A 21,366-nucleotide genomic window follows, 5' to 3' on the forward strand; every position below is an offset into this window, starting at 1 on the left:
CACGATCTGCAGCTGCAGTATTGCGAAGGTGCTGTCTCTCCCATTGGCCCCCGTTTCCCACAACACTTTGGGCCATAGGGCCAAGTTTTCCACTAGTGGCTCTTCCGGTTCCCCCGGCGTTGCCCCAAGGATCTTCCTCACCTTTGCACCTGAAGTGCCCGCTGGCATCGGGCCTCTGGTGTCTTCCTCATCAAGTGGCTGCGCTGGATCCCTTACATGGCCTCAAACTCTGGGGACCGTCTCCACATAGCTGTCCATTCGCATCGTCTCACTTTTCTTTTTCTTTGGCCTTCCTTGTGGTTGGGCTGCAGCAGCCCAGCAGATTGGGCAGCAGTCCCCGACTCCAAGGCCTGTCGGGTCGTGAAGGAGCTAGTTGCCTTAGCAGTTGGTCAGGGCAAGCTGTAGTGCCACTGCTGCAGCAGCAACCATGCCACCCACTCGCTAGGCAGCATTGTCTCCGGCAACCTGCCACAAAAGGAGCCTCCACAGGCCAGGACCACGAACCTCGTGGTCGCCTCAATGGCGCTGCCTGCAGCATCAGCCCTCCCAGAGGGGCTCAGGTTAATCTACAGTGCATGGCATAGTAGGCAGAGGTCTCCGGTCGGACCCTCACAGTTGGATGGGCAGGATATTGCAGGATTCTTGGCGGGCCATAGTGGATCTCTTGGAAAGGCAACTGTTTGGGCCTCCATCATGGCCACCCCCCACCCAAAAGAGCCTTATTTCCGGCAAACCCATAGTTATGCGGAAAACACATCGGCCACAAAATCGTATAATTCCAGTATGATGCATTTTGTAATTAGGCGTAACCTCGAGGCTTTAAGTTGTAGTGTACATTTTATGGGTAAAAAATTCCACAATAGGGATAATGTGTTCTTCTCTCATAGTTATGTATGTAAGCATGTTATGGAGAAACCTCAAAGGCAGTTTTTCCACTTTACATGCAACAGTGCATGCTCTGTCACTATCACATGGAAGAAATATTGTTTTCTGTAATGGGCTTGGAGCCCTCCCACTGCTTACCATTCGTTGGTTTCGTTGTCGCGCTTTCTGCCTCGTAATTGGCTTCACTTATTCTTTCATGTGCCGTGTAGGCCAAGTACTGATTGCTTCATCTTGATTAGTATCCTTCCTCTAGTCGGGTACTATTTTATTTTTTTCCTTCTTTCCGTTGTGTTACTTTTTATTGTCAGTGCTGCTTCTACCCTCCCATTGTCCATGCTGCTTCTTAAGTTGTCTGTGCTACCTTCCCTCTCACACCCTTCTGTTGTCCATCCTGCTTCTTCCCTCCCGCCCTCATGTTTCTCTGTGCTGCTTCTTCCCCTCCCGTTTCCTGTGCTGCCTTTTCCCTCCCGTTTCCTGTGCTGCCTTTTCCCTCCCGTTTCCTGTGCTGCCTTTTACCTCCCACTTCCTGTACGCCTTTTTCCCCTCCCCTTTTGTGGGCTGCTTTTTTTCCCCACCTTCCGCCCTCCCCATTTTTGGACTGCTTCTGCCCCCTCCCGCACTCCCCTTTCCTGGGCATCTCCACCACCTCCCCCCCCCCCCTGCTTTCCTGGGCTGCTTTTTGCCCCTCCCAACCCCCCCCCCCCCCCCCCCCCTTTCCTGGGCTGCTTTTTGCCCCTCCCACCCCCTCCTTTCCTGGGCTGCTTTTTGCCTCCCACCATCCCGTGCTCGTTCTTCCCTCCCTTTGCCCATGCCACTCCTGCCTTCCCCTTGCCCATGCTGCTCTTTCCCTTCCACCCTCTCGTCATGTTGTCCACTGCTGTACAACATGGCCAAAAGACCTTGCTTGGCAAAGCCAATAGCTCTTTCATAGACATGAGCCATTGGCACATATAGTATTTTATACTGTAATAATGTAATTAAATATTTTTGAAACGTTTTCTTAGTTGGTATGTTGTTGTAATCCATATAGGTTTTCTTGTCATTTCCAGGACGTTTCCAATTTTTAAGCTGATAAACATAACAGTTGTTTGTGCCAGATGATATATAAACGGTAGTGCTAGATGTGGGCATTTCCTCAGTTTAGGGTGATGTAGATTAGTTTACACTGCTCTTTGTTCCTTAAATTCTCCATCAGTTTCCATAGAAAAGTGAGGAATGTTTCAAGTTACTGTCCCAGTCTTTTATTGTGGCAAATTGACGTCTGGTCCTCGTTCTATATGCCTTTCTGTGGTTGTCTTTGTTTGCATTCTTTTGCACAATTCCATTGTTTTTTCCATTGATTTCGGAATTGAGATTTCAAGCACCTCATATACTGCAGGATGAATAGCGATTATCACAGTTTAACTAACGCTCATGAAAATTAAATGCCTTACACTGGCACTTCACGAGATTTTTTTCTATTGTATTTAAGACCAAAAGTAACTTGGTCTCAATTTTAGGACAATTAGCCTCGTGGCTGTTCTAGAAAATTGGAATATAATTTGGCTACTCTTCCACATTTGAGATTCAGGTTAGTAACACGGTCTCCTCTGGGGTATTTATAATCTGATTCTAGGGTAATGTTCTGCACTGTAAGTATCAAAACATCAGTTCACTTTAACTTTAGTGTGTCTAGTGTAAAGTTCTCGTACGATTGCCTCTTGTGACTTGCAACACACTGCTCTGGCTGCAGCCTTTGGATCATTACCAGAGTTTCCAGCGGACTAACATTGTAGCAAGGGTGGGATCAATTTATGAAAGTTTTACATGAATGACAGCCCCTCCTACCAACATTATGGCCCAGATTTGTTGTGAACACCTTTCTGTGCTGTATGAGGAACATGAAAACTTTTGTCCTGCAGAGAGCTGGATTCAGAAATTGGTTGTCGCCGTTTACTTCCCGTTTGTGCTTATGTAGGGGTTTTTGTCTTCATGACTAATAAGATCCCCTGACAATGTTGATGTTCTGGTGGGTATTATATGGGGGGGTTTCAGAGGATTTTTGTTGTCACGATCCAGTTCCAACGTCCTGTCTTATGGTGTCTGTTTATTTTTCTTGTGTTTCCCCCTACAGGCGTGAAGCTTGTTTTTCCTCCTTGATGAATACCTTGATGGCATCCTTCCCGACTCTGCTGAGGAAAAGGGAACACCTTACTCTAGCAGCCAATATGGCTACACTAGGCCTTATGATGGCAAGGAGTCTTGCTAACTCTCCAGGTACCATGCTTCATTGTTCTGGATTTGATGTGGGAGCTAGCTGTACACACTCAGAAAGGCTGTGGGGATTGTTACTAGAGTTTTCTGGCTACACTCTCGCCCAGGCACAAATAACTTTATTATTGTCATGAAACCTTAGTATCCCTTGGATTATAATTGAGAATCTTTCACTATCTGTGGCAGACTGTTTCATAATCAATCCCCTTTTAGGTAGCTACTTCCCACTTAGCCATTCTTTTGTGGCCCTATTTCTCATATTCCACCCATTTGTCCGGAACCCCATTTCTCCTTCCACTTACACCAGCTAGTTCAATATTTGATCTTTTGTGTTTATAACAATAATACCAGTAGACCCCTTTTCCTAGGCTCCCTTAGTAGCAGAAGGTACAGGGCAAAACGTCTCTGGTACTTTAAGGGGTACATATTTAAATACTCCCTTTTCCTGTGAGCTGCTCGGGAGACCATTTATAAAGGAACATTTACTTTCAGTTGTATTTCTAAAGCTAGAAAGGGCTTTTTTTCTTACGCAGGAAACTTCCAAGGTTCGGCTTTAGGATATTTTTTCTGAATGGGAAAACGGCCTCAAAATAGGGCTTGTGATATTTCTGTTACAATAGTGGGTTAGTTAATGACATCTTGCACATCCCCTTATTTAAAGTCAAATTAATGAGATGCATCTTATGACTTATAACTGTAATATTTGTAGCATGTGCTGCTATAGATCACATGCTGTGTGCTCTCCTGTCATGTAGTGTTAGGTGCAGATGTTTTCAAGTTGTTTTTCTTAAACGAAATGTTCAGTCTCAAAGTATCTATTGACTCCTTGCTGAAGTCTACAATGCTTCAGGCAAAGACTCCACCTTAGATTGTTTTTTTTTTCATATGTTCATCTCAAGTTGTGGGATTGCCTAGCTACAAAAGATAGAGGATATAAAAAGGTCCATGCTTGCCATAGTCACGCCAAATTTGAGCAGGAAGTTTTTTTTTTTTTTAGGAACCAGGTTGTATTCATGTGACACTTGAGGGTGTGTTGTGCGGGGGCTAATGGAGTGAACGCTTTTCCAGTTCTGCCCTAAATGTAATTCAGCGTTTCAATGATCGGACCCATCGTCAAGTACGTAACACCCAAGACCACGAGGAATTTAACTGCTTGACCTGTAAGGCTTAAACAAGATTTTTTTTAAAAGACCACCCAATATAGGAAGGAGCACCACCAGGCATATTATAACATCCAGTCACAGGACCCTTTGGATCAGTGCCAGCCTTAGGTTCCAGAGACCTCAAGGAACATTATTCGGAAAGGGAAGGCCTGCTAGACTACTGCCTGAAGCAAGTAAATGAGATTCGTGACACCTTTTCCTTGGACAGCTCTGAAAGAAACAGACTCTGGAGCCGAAGGGAAGCATGAACGTAAGACTGAGACTACTCTGAGAACACTCATACCTCCTCCTTCACACAAGAATTGACCATCCAGGTTTCGACCACAAAGAATTACATATGGAAGCAAAGCACTGCTCTAGAGGGAGTCAGGCATTGAGCCCCAAGGCTTGAGCTAAGAGTCCTCGAAACTGCTTCAGTCACTGAGCCCCTTCGATGTCGAGAGCTGCCCTCTGCTCCACAGGAGTATCGAGCCCAAGCCTCGACTTAAATCTACAATTTCAGAGGCACGATCAATGCTGAAATCGGCTTCGAAGTTGACACCTAAAATATCCTTGACTCCAGCATCTGTGTCCAGTGGCTTGATGCTGGCATTCAAGCATCCAGAGGATATAGCCATCTGAGATTGAGAAAAATGTTGAAACGCCCTTCACAGCAAGAGCCGAACCTCTCTATGGTAGCATTACAATGCAGATCCTCAGGATGATTCTAGCCTGAACCGTAACTAGTGAATGTGTCACACACGTGAAATGAGCGCATACATTCTATTATTGATAGAGTTGCAGAACATCATACGGTCAAACTAAATATTGTGGAGGAGTAGGAGAAATGTTTAGTTGAGACCTTGTTGAAAATTGAAATGTCTGTCCAGTTCCTGCCCAAGCAAGGGGTTATTACACAGTATGTGGCAGAGAACTTTAAAGCACCAGTGAAGACAAGGGCTATCTTGCACAGAATTAAAAAAAAAAAAAAAATAGAAAGCTGCTCCAGATGACCAAATGTTTATCAGCGGTCATGTTCCTCTGGGTCCATTAGTGATACACGGCTCAAAGGTACATCCAAACCTCAAGGAAATAAATCTAGTGATCTGGCACTTCTGCATGAGAGACACACACACATACACAGACACACGCATTGTGCAGCCAAGTTTAAGCTTTTTGGTCCTAATAACATAAACAAACAGAGCCGTTGAAAGCATCTGTTATTTGTTGCACCTTCAGGATTCAGTGTTGGTATACACATCTGCTTGCCTGTATTTAGCAGCATTTGCCGCTTATATACAAAACAGGCAACACAATTCTCTGTTTTAAGATTCCTGTTGTCAAAGTATTAATTTTAAAAAGTAATTCCTTCAAGAACACCATTGGTTCTACATAGGACCACAATGTTAGTCTTATTAGACTCATGGGGCCTACCTTTTGAGCCGCTATACTCTTGTGGTAAACAATACCTTTAGTGGAATGTGGCATTTCTTGTGGCAGTTACTTCAATTCGGAGGGTTAGTGAGTTGCAGCCGTTAACAGTAGAGACATTTTTTATTAAGGTTAGGGGTATTGAGATGTACTGAGGACAAATCCACTTTTTCTAGCAAATGTGTTTTTTCTTTTTCATGTAAATCGGCCTACTGATCTTGACAATTTTCTTTCCATACCCAGAGATGGTGGCAAAGTGAGAAGTGCGTACATTAAACTTTAGAAAAATCTCTAATTTTACATCGACAGAGCAAAATCCATTTGCAAGACAAACCATTTGTTGCTTTTGCTAAATCCCACTTGTGAAATCTCCTATCAGTCGGGCCTGGCGAGATGGATTGGGTAAATACATTCAAATGTTCAATGCAAGGGTGAAAACAACTTTGCGTTCTGTGCTGAGCACACATTCTCCAATGACGAAAGAAACTACAACTGTTTTTCTGGGTAAAATACCATTAGCAGATATATGTAAGGCCGGTGGTGGTCAACTCCACACACCTTCACTAGATATTGTATAAACATTGAAGCTGGCCAGGATTTTCGAGTCGGGCCAACTGCAACCTTATTTCAAAGATCAGCCTCTTTTGCTCACTAGTCTCCTCTTTAGGGGAGTGCACTGCTTTATAGTCTGCAGGGCATGTGATCTACAGCAACACATGCAACAAACAGGAAATGTTGTGATATAACTGTCGGTTTGTGGCTTGCATTGCTTTACATTTACATGCACTCTCATGCTTCAGATGTTTTCTCTCAACTTGTTTACTCATTCACAGTTCAACTGTGCAGCTGCCATCCTGCTTCACTTACTCCACTTAAAACATCTCTCTTTGGAGAATAGAAAACATCTGAGGGGGAGTTTTTGTCCTGGTGCATTATGGGCTTCATGGAGGAGTGAAGTGCAATCTCTAGACAGAAAGCTTTTTTGAAGAAAAACAACTTGCAAATGTCCATGCCCAACACTAGACGGAAGCAGTGTGACAGCATATGATGCTACAGCACTACAAGCTACAAACCAACAGTTACAGGGTTAAGAAACCTTTTACTTTCCTTTCTTGAGCACTGGATGGGCAAGGCTGCCCTGAAACAAGAGTCTGGTTGAGGTTTAACCAAAGCACCAACCATCTGTTTGATTTTCTGAGCAGAGGTTCTAGAGTTTAGTATCCTGGTGAGGGCTGCATACTGTATTTGGATTTGTAATGAACTCAAGTTATTTTGTCCTTGATAAAAAGATACAGCACCACAATTGAACATATAGGCCCATATTTCTAGTATTTTTTTTGGCACTGCATTTGCGTCATTTGTTTGACGCAAAAACGGCGCAAATGTACAAAATATAATTGTGTTTTGTAAGTTTGTGCCGCTTTTGCGCAAAAAGTATAAATATGGGCCATAGTTTCTTTTAAATGGACACATACTGCAGGTAGATGTCCACTTTTAAACATACAGTTTCTTTCAGACAATACATTACATACTGTAGCTAAATGTCCACTTGCACCCAACACAACCCTGAGTAGAGCTGTAGGTCTAATGTTCGCCAATGCAATATGGACTACAGATGAAGAATTGGTGTACACCAGAGGAGCATGGACTACATCTGAATAATCAGTGTGCTTTTCACTAAAATTGAATGTAGCTATAATGTAACCCTAAAGGATGCAATATGTACTTGAAGGTAGCGGGTCACTCATAAGAATATTGTGTCAGCTAAAGGTCTGATGTCCTTACACAGGACTCCCATTGAGGGTCTAAGGTCACCCGGAGGAACACCACCTTACTTTGAAGGCTTAGTGTCTTTCAGAGGAGCATTGACTCTGGTTGAGTGACTACATTTCTATAGCACCACTACCCTGTATAGGGCTTCTTGGCAGTTGAAGGCCTAATGTCATCAAGAGGTATTCAGCCCTTTTTATTGTGACATCGCTTTTCTGTCCAGCTTTATCTTCTGAAGGACTCACCTTGTTGTGAAATAGGTAGCTTCAGCCGAGTGAGCAGGGAGGAATATGCAAGAGGCATTGTGCAGTGGCAGTCAGGAGCTAAACGTACGTTCTGCCTTGCAATTTCTTCATTGATAATCATGGGCCTGCGTGTGATGATCAGAAAGCAATTTTAAAATGAGACCATAACTGCAGATGGTGGAAATGAAGCATTTTAAAAATCCAGATCTATATGTGGCACCAAAATTGCGGCTAAATATTCTGAATGTACTTATTTCCATTACCAGTCAAGATAAAGGTGCATAAAAACAACATTGCAACAAAATAACTAACTTGTACAGAAAAGAGGAAAACGCCTTCAAGGAGAAAGGAAAAAGCAGCCAGATAAGGGAGCGTCCATAAAGAACCTGAAAAAAGACCTTGTTCCTTTCATACCTTGCACTGGGAGTTGCTCCACAATCTCAGTTCTTTTTTTCAGTCTCAGAACACTGCTATATATATCTTTCGGCTTTACTTGATGTCTTTGGTGTCCTAAAACGTTTTCTGTTTTTTCCCGATACTTTTAGATAGCAAAATTAGAGAAGAGGGTCCTTCATTGCAACACAGCTCTCAAACCCTAGGGATAACTATAGAAGGTCAGGTGGTCCATGGAGAGGAGGAAGCAAAATAAATGCTGGTTTTCTCAATACTCCTCAATACTTAAGCCGCTTTCGATCAAAACCAAACATCTCACATATGTTTTGGTGGCATGTCCCCTATCAAGAACAAGTATAGCATCAATGAAAAGACAAAGGTGTCAAGATAGATGTTGACACTGTGGTCCCACTCAATGTTGATACGTATGGCTTTGATATCCGTACCAAAAAAGTCTGTCAGCCAGAAGAATTTTGTCCCACTCTTGATGAGTTCTCAAGTGATTTTTTTTTTTGATGCAGTGCAGACACCATTTCAGCCTCTGCAACTATATCAGAATCTGTCAACACTGTTCATAATTGTTGGAGACAGAGGTCAGTTTTACCCCCACTACGAAGACCTGCTACCATGCCTTCAGCTCTTCCGACATTGCCTAATATTCTTCAGGTACCCCAACCAATGCAACTTCAGCACAGCATTTAACCTTTTACTGCACCAAGTCACCAGCAGGTGATTGGCCTGCCTCCAACAAAAAGGAGAGAATAAAAATGCCATGTCCTCTTCCTCTCAAAAGATCCACAGATGGAGATAGACTCAGATATTCACTCTACTTGTTCTACCCCTAATTCTCCACCTTTCTTGCCACTTGTAGTCTTGCCAGTTGATGATATTGCCACCCTTCTCAAAGTGTCAACGAGAAGGGCTGTGTTTTCCAATATCCATTTTTGAGATTTGATGTCCATCATAGTGGAGACTTTGCATCTAGAGTGCAACCAAGACCACTCTTGCTACTGGTTCCTCATGCAGAGAGGAAGGGGTGAAGAGAAATAAAATGCCAACCAAATTCAAGGCAAATGTGTCTAGACTTTAATACACAAAGGCCACCTGAGCAATATCTACTCTGTGTACAAGACTAGGTAAAGTGTTTCCTTCTGAGGACACAATATTTTAAATTGCGAAGAGCAGAGTGTTGTACAATGGATTGAGAGAAATACATTGTTGTATTGTGTAGTGCTTTACAGTGGAGTATAGTATGGTACAGTGGAAGGGCGTAGACTGTTGACTGATGTATAGTGCTGAGCGAAGCACAGTGGAATTTGATAGAATGGAGTGGCATAGAAAGCAGTTGTGCATGTTGCAGTGGCATACAGTGGAGTATCATAGAGTGGAATAGTGTGGAGTGTGGTAGAGTGGAGTTACATTCAGTGGAATACCATAGAGTGTATGTATAATACATTTATTTGCATGATTAATTAAATTCTTAGCAAAAGGAGCAAAGGGGAAATGGACCAATATATAAACTCATTATAATACATGGAGAAGATCAACCCACTGAAGGTTTTGGACTTGGGTGTAACACCTTAAAACTGTGTTGTTGTAAAATCCATGAAAAGTGCTGTGCAATTTAAGTCCGCTAAATAATCCTTTAAATATCTATTGCGGTCACACCTGTTTCTGTTAGATATTCAGTATGCACAGTTAAAAATGTCATCAATTTGCAGTTTGTTTTGTGGGTCAGTAGGGTCAAGCACTTTCATTCCTGCGGCTGGCATGAATGAACCCCCTCATAAGAAATGCTGGTCTCAACAACTGGTAGAGGGCTTTCCTTAGGGCCGGACAGATACAGATCAAATGAACCATATCCTCCGTCCCAACACTGCTTAGCTTGCATACCATCACAGCACTGTTCGTCCATGCTGGTTGATCCACTAGGGACTAGTTGTATGGCAATCAACTTGCGCTTCAGATGTACTGGGTATGTTGAGATCAGATATTGTGCTGGCACTAATCTGTTATAACTATGCACGACCATACAGGCGTGTGACCGACCTGCAAATGTATTCTTGGTGTCCAACTGGGATTGCAGCCTGGCTTCTATATTTATTGCGCTGCACAAAAGGGAGTATGACATATTAGAGTCCCAAAGGTGTACCATTTGTGTGTCTTGAAGGGGTGTTGCAAATATCCATTATATACTGACTTTGAATCATTAGCCACAGAATTCCATAGTGCAGCGACTAGCGGGCTCTTTCTATTCCCCCTAATTGTATACCAGGTTTTAATTGTATGGAATTTTCTGGCTAACTGCTGTTGTCTGAGACCAAATTCTAGTCTAACTTGTGAGGGGGGAGGTGCTACGGGGGAGACCAAAAACATGCTTCTATATTTTAATTTGTTGCTGGTCCAAAGTTAATGAATCTTTCCTGTGTAGCGCTGCGCTGCCATAGGTTATAGCTGGTAATAATTTTGCAGACATGACTGTTAGTAAAGGTTTAAACAATGGCCCGTTCAATTTCCTAGCCAAAGCACATAAGGCAAAAGGCCCAGGTATTTATAGTGACTGATGTCTTCTAGCCTTGTGTTACCTAATTTGACTTTAAACACAGCGCTTGGAGTGTACCACTGTGGAATCGCATTTTACAGTTCTTAGGTATGCTATGCCTAGTGGCCCCTGTTATACACAATGACAATCTCTGCACAGGCCTATCATTAAGTAAAGAGGCCTACAAATGTAATTCGCTACTGCTAGGAACGCATTATGTTGCAAGGCTTGCTCTCTGAACAGCCATCATGAAAATCATCGTCATTGCATGCTAGCTGAAGCAATCTCCCTTCTGGAAAGTACCAGTCTGAGTACGTGATGTTCTCAAGTTCTGTCACAAGATGGACCATGTGATATTAGGCACGTAGGCCACCTTGTGTAAAATCCTTTTCTATGCTTTTTGTTACTATATATGGTATGATAGGAAAAACTACCTCAGCCATAATGGAGAAGTAGTCATACGTCAAAGCCAAAGAACCAATAGGACGTTGAATTAGGTTTGTGGTTTAATACTATAAAAGATCGTGTATTACTTCCTTGTATTAGGTTGTTCGAGTACACTGGTACAGAGCATCCTCCATGTACATGCCTTTCTATTTCTATCTCTAATAAATCCTTTATGTTTATCTAGAAGAGCTGGCTAACGGTCGTTTGTATCCTGAATGGGTGCTGAATAATTAGGCTTCTACACCACCTTGAGATAGTTTTAGACTTGGTGATGTTAATTTCTAATTTATTAATTGTTGCAAAATTGGCCAGAGCGTTAACTAGTCACTGGAGACCCACTCTTGTGTCATTCGCATATGAAAGGTGCGTTATAGACAGGAATCCCAACTTAGGGGAGTGTGAGTTTATCGCATTTAGCTTTAGGAAGAGGTTAACGTAGAGTGCTGTGTAGTGGCGTAGAGGGATGTACAGTGAAATAGCATACACTAGAGCAGCATACACTGAAATAGTGTACATTGGAGTAGCGTGGAGTGCTGTAAAGTGGACTGGTGTAGATTGGAATAGCGTACTCTAGAGTGGCTTGGGGTGTAGCGGAGTAGCAAGCAGTGGAATAGGATACAGTGCAGGTGCATACTGTGGAGTGGCATATGGTGGAATAGCAAACTATAGTAGCATACACTGCAATAGTGTACAGTTGAGTGCCGTACATTAGAGTGCCATAAAGCGGAGTCACGCAGATTGGAATAGCGAGCGGTAAAGTAGCCTGATATTAATTACGCAGGGGATTGATATGCTGTGCACTGAAACTTGGGCGCCTGAAGTGTTTGGGATCCTCTGGCTCTCCTGATCCTTGCTTTCCACGGCCGTCTGGGGGCCCGGGGTTGCTGCATCCCCCTATCTGCCCCCTATCTGGGTGAGCCTTGGGGGCTGAGTGATTAGCTCTGCCTCTCAGGGGGTCGTTACTGATTGGACCCGATGGACTAGTGTAAAGACGGTTGGAATTGCTGTGCTCACTTAACTGGTGGGGGACACGGATTATACGGGATAGGGACTTGGAGGTGTACAGACTGGCGCTGCTCCTTTGGTGGGTTTAATAAGACAAAGGGCCTGATTACAACTTTGGAGGAGGTGTTAATCCGTCCCAAAAGTGACGGTAAAGTGACGGATATACCACCAGCCGTATTACGAGTCCATTATATCCTATGGAACTCGTAATACGGCTGGTGGTATATCCGTCACATTTGGGACAGATTAACACCTCCTCCAAAGTTGTAATCAGACCCAAAGTGTTGTGTAGTTGACTGCTGTTGGCCCCGCTCCTCCCCCCTTTCCGGGCTTGTGAGGGTTCTCTAAAGCCGAAAATCAGCAGTGCATTGAAGTGTGAGCACCACTGTGACGCCATTAGGGGTAAGGACTAAGCAGCACAAGTGTTGGTGACGGACACTATCACGCAGTATACCACCCCACGACAGCCTACCCACAGGTTAACAAGGCAGTCATGCGCTGCAAAAACAGGGAACTGGGGGGAGGATGCCTTAGAGGCCTTGAGGGCGGATCTTCTGGCGGTTATCCAGGGATCATGAACGGCCCTGGAACATGAAATAGAAGCCATGTCGATCCATTTTAATCTGCTGAGAGCTGATTTATGAAAAGTCTCCGACATGGTCACCAATGCTGAAGCTAACATCGAAAACTTGCAGAGGGTGGTGGCGACCTCAAAGCGTCAGATGGCCACAATGACTACCATGGTTGCGGAGCTGGGCAGGATAGCAGAGAGCCGCTTCCGCCGCAGCAACATTCAGTTTTGGGTTTTCCAGAGAGACTGGGTTAGTATAGTATATCTCCAGTAGACCCATTTAACCGAGTCCAAAGCTAAAACGCTTGCCAAAAAATGGAGGTGGTTTTTACAAAACAACAAAGACCCCATTAGGCATCACTTATAATCGGGAATAGTTCCAACATTCATATTAACATACTCCTAAGTGCTGCATCTATGATTATAAGTGATCCCTAATGGGGTCTCTGTTGTTTTGTGAAAATTTCTACCCAGACCCCTGGGGTTTTTCTTGGGTTACTCTATGTGGCTAGTAAGATTAAAAAATGGAGGTGGGCAGACCTATTACACTACTTTCTCGTCATGCTCTAGGTGGGCTGCTGGTGTGCCCAGCTCTCGGGGTCCCGTTTGCATTAACTTACATGGAAGCAGATGTGGACAGCCAATATATACTGGCTCAGGGTACATTAGAAGGCCAGGAAATGGTGGACTTTGATTCATATGCTTCAAATACTGATGATTACTCCTCTTACCCCTACTCTCCCACCCCCTCCCCCCACCCCCACCCCAAGAGGACACTAAACCTAGGATGACAACCAGATTGGTCAAAATTATGTCTGGAGGGACAGTCACCTGGGGCTCCAGGAATATACCTGTCACTTGGCCACACATGGTACCTTTAGTAGGTTGAATCCAATATTGGTAACGCAACACACAGCTACTGGAGTACAGGAGGTAGTACAAATGACACAATAATTATCTGAATATTCACTGGTTGCAGGTTGATTCCGATGGAGGGGAAGTGCCTCATTCCCCTACTGATGGAGAATCCCTTCTGAGATACTGCAGGCTCAGGTGGGTAGGGAAACAATAGTGGAGTCCCTGACGGGCTATATTGACATGAACTGGATGACCACCCAGAGTCTTACAACGGAGGTGCTGAAAGCGGTGCTATGGGGTAGATGTGTGGGTCTTTCCTGTGGAGTGCGATGCACGCTACAAACAGAACTCCTTCATAAGGAGGAAGCCTTGGTGGCCTTACAAAGACAGCCAGGTGAGGGAAGAGCATGGACAGGAAGCTGCAATGGAGCAATTGAGGCAGTCGACGGAAACTAGGGACAGACTAGAGCATTACACTTTGAAATACTAATGACAACTGCTCCATCAGGAAGGCGATAGTTCGGGAAGACCCTTGGCCTGGCTCCTTCCCTGACGAGCTGCCCCGTACCCCTTACTCCACCTTGAATATCCCCAGAGAGGTGAGATGCGAACCCAGAGTGACATACTGGAGGTGTTTCAGGAGCACTCTGAGCGGGCGAACACCAGTCTAGGGGACCCAGACCATGAACAACTTGTTTACTAATTGACCGGGATACAGATTCCCCAGTTGGGTAAAATGGCAGAGCAGGAACTGGACTCTGAACTCGCATTAGAGGAGGTTCGGGCGGCCATAAAGTCTCTTCCAGCAGGGAAAATGCCAGGAAATTATGGTTTCACAGCCAAATGTTAGCAGGCCTTTGGTACAGTGGTGGCTCCCTATCTACTCGAGGTTTATGTAGAAGCACTGGCATCAATGCACAAAGGTACCATTGCAATGCTCTTGAAACCCGGTGCTGTGGCATCTGACCCATTCTATCGTCCAATCACGATGATAAATATAGACATGAAGATCCTGTGTAAAGGTCTCGCAATGAGGTTGGTCCACACAAACCAGTGTGGGTTCAAACCAGGCAGAGCACTACCATGAACATTCAGCAGTAAATGCATGTCCTGCATGAAGGGGAGGGAGAATTAGCTTTGGTATCCATTGATTTTGCCAAGACGTTTGACACCGTGACCAGGCGGTACCACCTAGCGGTCCTTAAGGTTATGGGGTTTGGCCCTCGCTTTAGAAACTGGGTGAGTTTGCTATACACGGAACCCATAGCCAGGGTCAGGTTTGGTAGACTGTTCCGCCCCGCTGAATGTCAGGAGAAGCACACGACCGGGTGCTCATTGTCATCTCTGTTTTTTGCAATGGTAGTGGAGACTCTGGCCCTCAGGCTCTGATGGGACATGGAGAGGTGGGGAATCCAAGTGGAAGGGGTGAATCATCTAAACTCGCTCTATGCAGGTGACCCACTTTTCTACCTGATGGCTCCGAGGGAATCTCTGCCATTGCTTCTAGAGCATTTAGATGCCTTTGGGGACATTTCAGGATTGTGCATTAATATGAATAAGTATTTGATATTCCCTCTGGGCTGGCTGGCGGCACAGGATCCCACCATACTGCCGGATTTGCCATTGCGTTGGGAAACTCACCACTTCCACTATTTGGGAATAATGGTGGCCAACATAGTCCAGAAGCAGAACCAGTACAATATAGATTATGTGACAGAGGGACTAACTAAGTCTGTTCAATTCTGGAACACGCTCCCCCCTATCCCTTATGTGATGTGTAGCAGTGGCGAAGATGGTGTTTTTGCCACGCTGCCTATATACTCGACAGCACTCTTTGGACACCCTACCTAGGTCAGTGTCTACACTTCTTATTAACAACTTTAGTGTGGGCGGAATGTCGAAGCAGAGTGACCTGAGAGACTCTTCACCTACCTTTGGAGGATTGGGGATTAGCACTGCCCAATATAGATCTGTACTATTTAGCATCTCAGTTGCAACATGCAGCACACTGGTTGTCTGATGGAGACAATTGGGAAAAGGATTTACTCCCGGACGAATCACGGGAGGGGACTCTATTGCAGTTGCTCCACGGGGTAGGAGGGGTGACCCCGATGTGCCTATATCTAATCAAACACACAGCATCACGGTGGGAGCGTGCATTGAAGGAGGTGCTAAGACGTACCTCCCCACCCCACCACCACTAGAAGATGCCCAATGGAAAGGTATTTGTGCTTTAGTCAAGCAGGGGACGTGCAATGTGTGGTTCAAGCTAGTACATTTTAATTACATACACTGCACATATATCACCCCGTGTTCCTACATAAAGTAGACCCTGCCAAAACAGACAGACTGCCACTGGTGTCAGTCCAAACCAGCAACCTTCCTTTTGCTAGACTGGTAGTGTTCCCCAGTGCATGCGTATTGGGACTTAGTGATCCGGAGATTGGAGTGTATTTAGTGTAGCAGTGGACCTGGACCCAGCCACATTTCTATTGGGGGTTGTTAGGAAACCAAAAGGGTAGGAAAATGTAGTGGAAATGTATGCAACTGGCCCTGCTGCTAGTGAAACGGCAGGTTTCCATTTCATAGATGAGCCCGTTGGGGAACAGGGATGGATCAAAGATGTGAAGGAATGGACAGTGGCAGAAGAGATGTGGCTCTGAGTGTAGAAGGGATGAGCATGCAGAGGAGGATTTGCAAACATGGAGGGGGATCCTTACAAGGCTCGAGGAGGCTAAGAAAGTCTCTACAGACGTCAGGCAGAAGTCTGAGGGTTCGGGATATACCCTCAGGGAGTGGTGCACATATTTACGGAGAAGGATTAGCAGATTATTATTTCTACTGTATTGTTCTGCAAGCACTAGCCCCCTTTGTGCAGAAATACTGCTGTTTTACGACATGTCTGGGATGATGGCTCATCTGTTTGAATTTCTTAATGGTACTGTGTTTATAATGCACTGAATAAGTTAATAAAATAAATTCTTTAAAAAATAATGGCCATACTGTGGAGTTGCGTGTAGCGTAGTGTGTATTGGCATACAGGGTAGTAGTGTACGGTGGAGTGGCATAGACTTGAGCAGCATATAGTGGAGTGGTGTATAGTGCAGTGACTTACGTTGGGGTGTGTTAGTGGCGTGGAGTAAAGTACAGTGTACAGCCATACATTTTACATTGTAATAGCGTGAAGTGACATACTGGAATAGCATACACCGGAGTGGGGTGGAGTGATGTACAGTGAAATAGTGTAGAATCGTGGCATACAGTGGAGTGGTGTAGAGTGGTATAACGTTGAGTGTAACTGGCGTACAGTCCAGTGACATAGTGGATTGTCATATAGTGGATTGTCATATAGTGGAATGGAGTGGAGTGGAGTGGAGTGGAGTGGAGTGGAGTGGAGTGGAGTGGAGTGGAGTGGAGTAGCATGAAGTGACATGGAGTGTAATAGCGAAGATTAGTTTCATACAATGGATTGTTGTCATTGAAACAGTGTACAATGGAGTGATGTACTGTGTGAGAGCGTACATGGAGTACAGTGCAATGGAGTACAGAGGAAATAGCCTACAATGCAGTGGTGTACACTGATGTGGCATAGAGAGTAGTGTCAAAGAGTGGAGTTGCGTACGGTTTATTAAAGAAGTAATGGGTAGGGAAAAAATTCCAAATCAAATACTTATCTACATCTGAGGGTGAAACGCAGAAGACAGGCAAAATGTACCTAAAAACATGGTTGCGGTTAACTTTTGTAAACGCAGTCATTAGCCAATCACATAATGGCTTGTCATCCCTGTGTACCGTGGTATTTCTGTTAAATACTGCAAAAGTTTCATGAGAATACAGCAACAACAGATATCACCAAGTTAAAATGCGTTGTACCTTAAAAGTACTTTCCCTACTTATCTGTAGGACCCAAAGGGATCATCTGCACACCATAATGTCTAATCCTCTTAAGTTTCATGTAAACCCTTTGAGCCATTTTCACGCTATGCAAGAAACAAAAGCCTGTGGGAAAAATTTATGTGTTGAAAAACACGTTTTGGGATGCCCCTTTTTTTTTTTTTTTTATCTTTGCACCCTCTTGATCAATCTCTGCCAAATTTTCCATCCTCCGCCAATGTAGAAAAAGCAATAGGTCTGTATAGTTATGTGGAGATTTGTCAAACAGGGCCAAAGTTGTTATTGACCAAATTTCCATGGAGTTCTTATACTTGGATATCCTAACTATATCAACAGAGTGGCTGCCACTACTCTGTAATTAATAAAGATATAGATATATAACATTTTGCATTAACAAAATACCATATTCCACAATTTAGAGTTATGGTTTGTTTTTGAAGTGTTCCATGATCCCCCTCATCCTGGAGGGAAGATTCTGTATATGACTTCACGGTCGATTGTTCTGATGCAGAACTAGGATAGGAAGTAGCTTTTCCATCTCATATGGTATTTAAGAATTGTCCAGCAGCGCAATGCACATATACACTATTAACTTGGTCATTTTTCTCCATTGTCTCAGCTATGCAAGAAACGTCTGCAAAGATCTTCTTTGAAGCGACAGTACTTTTCTTGTCACAAGCCCATACGTCTGGACAAGATCCCTTGAAGGAGCTACCAGCCATTCAGCTGACTGAAGACTACTGCAACACCTGGGTGGATATTTCTGAGCTGTGGTTCTTAGGGGTGCAGGCTTTTGCCAGCTGCCTGCCACTTTTGACATGGCTGTCACCATTGTTACTTGAAACAGGCTGGCCCGAAAAGGTCTTGAGACTGCTGGGGCATGTGTCGCCGTCCTCAGTGGATCTGGAAGTGGTCACAGCATATCAATCTATCCTAACTGAGCTGGCGAAAACCAGCCCATCTTTTAAGGCTGTTCTTCTCTCAAATGGTTGGGTGGAGAAAGCTAATCTTTATGGCATGGCTGCCCTTGAACAGTATCTGTCTGAGAATTCTACAAAGGCAGATGCAAACTAAGCAAATATTGACTGCAGACTGAACAGAATCTCTTACTGTCTCTTAAGTGGCCCATACAGACTCAGCAGGCCCTCTGCAAGGTCCTCCCACATTCTTCTTTAAAGCTTGTCCTGCGGCCTTTGGTAACCCCCTCCACCACCCAGAGCCTTTCACAGCGGGACCTGCAGCCCCCAACCTGCTTGCGTCTAGGAAGGAGACCCCCTAGTGGATGCTGCATTTACAGACTACCATAAAGAAGGCAGCCCTCCCTTGCAGATGTTCCCAAAGACCCATTCCTTACAGACTGTTATGCAAAGGCATCCCTTGCAAATGCCTCTCCTGCAAACCCCCTTCTCCTCCTCCTCCTGAGGTACCCCAGAATCGCCCACCTACAAATTCTTCAAAAAAAATAAAATCAGCCTCTTAAATGTAATTCATGAAAACAAAAGCCTAATAAATATTTTTATAAGCTGTTGTTTTACTTTCTGTTGGACCCTAAACATTATTGTGACAAAATTAAGTTGCAACAGATCTGTTGCTTGATTTTTACCTATGTCTTTTATACAAGAATGACTATTAAGGAGACCAGAACCAGTTGCTTGTTTGTGTTCACTGTGTATTAGGTTGTGCACTGACACGGGTTTCTCCAGTCTCCTGGCATGTTGCTGGTCCTGCCACTAAATTGGTGCGTTTTGATCAATTGGTGTACTGATTTTAAGTCAAGCAAAACAAAGAGGGTGGCTGTGTAATAGGTTCGCACCTCCAAATTGTTTCGGTAAAGTAAGATATAGCAACTGATATGTGCCAATAAGTAATGGTACTAAGAGGGGGGCCAACACTAGTGAGCAAACCGCCACCAAGAATGCAAATGTGTCAATTGAGACATCAAAAGACACCTTGTAACATATTGTAACCTTGTAACCAGTCAGGTACATGTTGTTATTTAATGAATGAGTATTTTTACGTGTATATCTTACTGTGCCAGCAGTGAAACCTTGTCCAGTGTATGCTCCGTGGTGGTGCAGAAATGTTGCTCTGCTTTTCCGGTGATCTGATTTTTCAGTCCAGAGGCTGTCCATTTCCATTGTTAAGTACACCGTTGACTAGTACTTTGCTCACAGACCCACCACACGTGCTTAGAAGAGGGGCTTCTGTGAGACAAGAGCTTTGTTGTGATATTGACCTCCCCAATAATAGATATTTTAGTTACCCCTGTGAATGACACTCATTTTATTTTTCTAATTGGCAAACACTGCGAGGGACTAGACAAATATTGAGCAAGGCCGTGTTTTTTAGTTGTTACATTTCTGCGGAAGTGTTGGCTCCATCAGGGCACCGACTCCCACACATGCTGCTGAGGCTCCCAGACACAGCCGTTCGCCAGTCACCCCCGACGTGCATGGCACAGGGCCGCCAGAAACACCTCAAGAGTGAGATCCTAAACTGAGCTTACCAGGAGTGTGCGTTATACTTCAAAAGACTGACTTTCACTATGACTGTTTGAACACTTGATATGTTTGGCTGAGCCTTCTAGGTTTTCTCTCCTTACTCCTCCGTGGCTGTCTTGTTTTTTTTTTGTTTTGTTTTTTAGAATTGTTAGCCAGCAACTCTGGTGGTGAAAGTTGTATTCTATTGTGTTTTGCATGGCAGATTTAAATCAGGATGCCAAATGGCAACATTTTCATATTTTGCTGCAGCTGGAGGAAGAAGGTAAATGGAAGTGCTTTAGTTATAAGCAGAGCCACTGGAATTACGTGGCAGGAAAGGATCAAATTATGAGTCAGGGTTGACCAATTTATGTGGCAAGAAAAGTCTAATTAGGTATTTACAATGCCAATAGCTCTAACTCTCAAGTGTGAGACCTATTGCATTGTAAATGCTTGTTTTTTTTTTTTTCTCCTGCTCCTCATCCACCCTTCCATCCCAATTCCAAGAGGAAATTGCACTCCAATTCAACAGCAGCTTCCATGAGTAGGTTGCCTAATTTTGTGTTTTCTAGGGCATGCGATGGTTGCAAGATGCCCCACCAAAAACAGTGCATGGCAGATCAGTACCACGTGGAACAGCCTCCTGTGTACAAACCAGGGAATGCTACTGGGGGATATCTATAATGCAACCATGTGAACTACTCCTTATACTTTAATCAATTGATGTTGTGGTGCTCACAATACAATTAGGTTGGAATTTCTGATATCATTTTGCCTTGATGTCTCTCCACTACTCCATGTCTCCTAGCATGGTGCTGTAGGTTTCTGGATGCAGCAGATTGTGGTCCTTACACTGATTTGCAGGCCTAGGAGAGGGAGGGGAGGCAGATATCAGATTGAGTGAACACCTTTACATGAAGCAGGGAGATTAGAGGACTGATTATATAGCACAGCATATCCCACTACTTCATAAAGCATAGAGTGTTGCTAAGTACTGTGAGGACGTGGCAGCTTCCAGTGTTCTTCTTGGAATAAAATATTAGGGGTGAGGGGTGCCATGACAAAATGGCCGAGTAGATGTGTGATCCGTCTACCCCAGGTATAATCCTGAGCATCCTGCCGGAATAGCAGAGGGGAGGAGGACAGACCCCCCCCCCCCCTTCCCCCTCCTTCCCAAGGCAGAGTGGTCGGCCTCCGGCTGCCATAGTGGGCAGAGCAGTGCCTGTGGATATCAGCGGTGCAGCTCTGAGCCCTACCTCTCACCCCGAGGGCATTGGGGGCTGCATACTTGGGGACTACTCCCAAGGTGGCAGCCTGTTGTTGTTTTTTTTTACTTGGAGGGCCCCTGAGGTAGGGGACGAGAGTGAACTTGGCCAAACTGGGTGGATCAGAGGCCGCAGAGCTTGATGGCGCTGATCATGACTGCAGCATAGGTCCTTGCCCGAGAAGA

The 21,366-nt window shown here is 44.5% G+C and overlaps 1 protein-coding gene across 2 annotated transcripts in view; it reads left to right on the forward strand.

Moving 5' to 3' along the window:
* NCDN (neurochondrin) overlaps positions 1 to 18,975 on the forward strand; it is a 66,061-nt gene extending 47,086 nt beyond the window's left edge. For both annotated transcript variants that reach the window (XM_069223815.1, XM_069223816.1), the window contains exons 6-7: positions 2,999 to 3,141; positions 18,056 to 18,975. In XM_069223815.1, coding sequence (XP_069079916.1) covers positions 2,999 to 3,141; positions 18,056 to 18,510 — 598 coding nt within the window. In that variant the 3' untranslated portion in view covers positions 18,511 to 18,975. The remainder of the gene's footprint in view (positions 1 to 2,998; positions 3,142 to 18,055) is intronic.
* Positions 18,976 to 21,366: the final 2,391 nt, after the last annotated feature.

The sequence above is a fragment of the Pleurodeles waltl genome, chromosome 3_1 (genome assembly GCF_031143425.1).
Source record: "Pleurodeles waltl isolate 20211129_DDA chromosome 3_1, aPleWal1.hap1.20221129, whole genome shotgun sequence".
Classification (NCBI taxonomy): Eukaryota; Metazoa; Chordata; class Amphibia; order Caudata; family Salamandridae; genus Pleurodeles; species Pleurodeles waltl.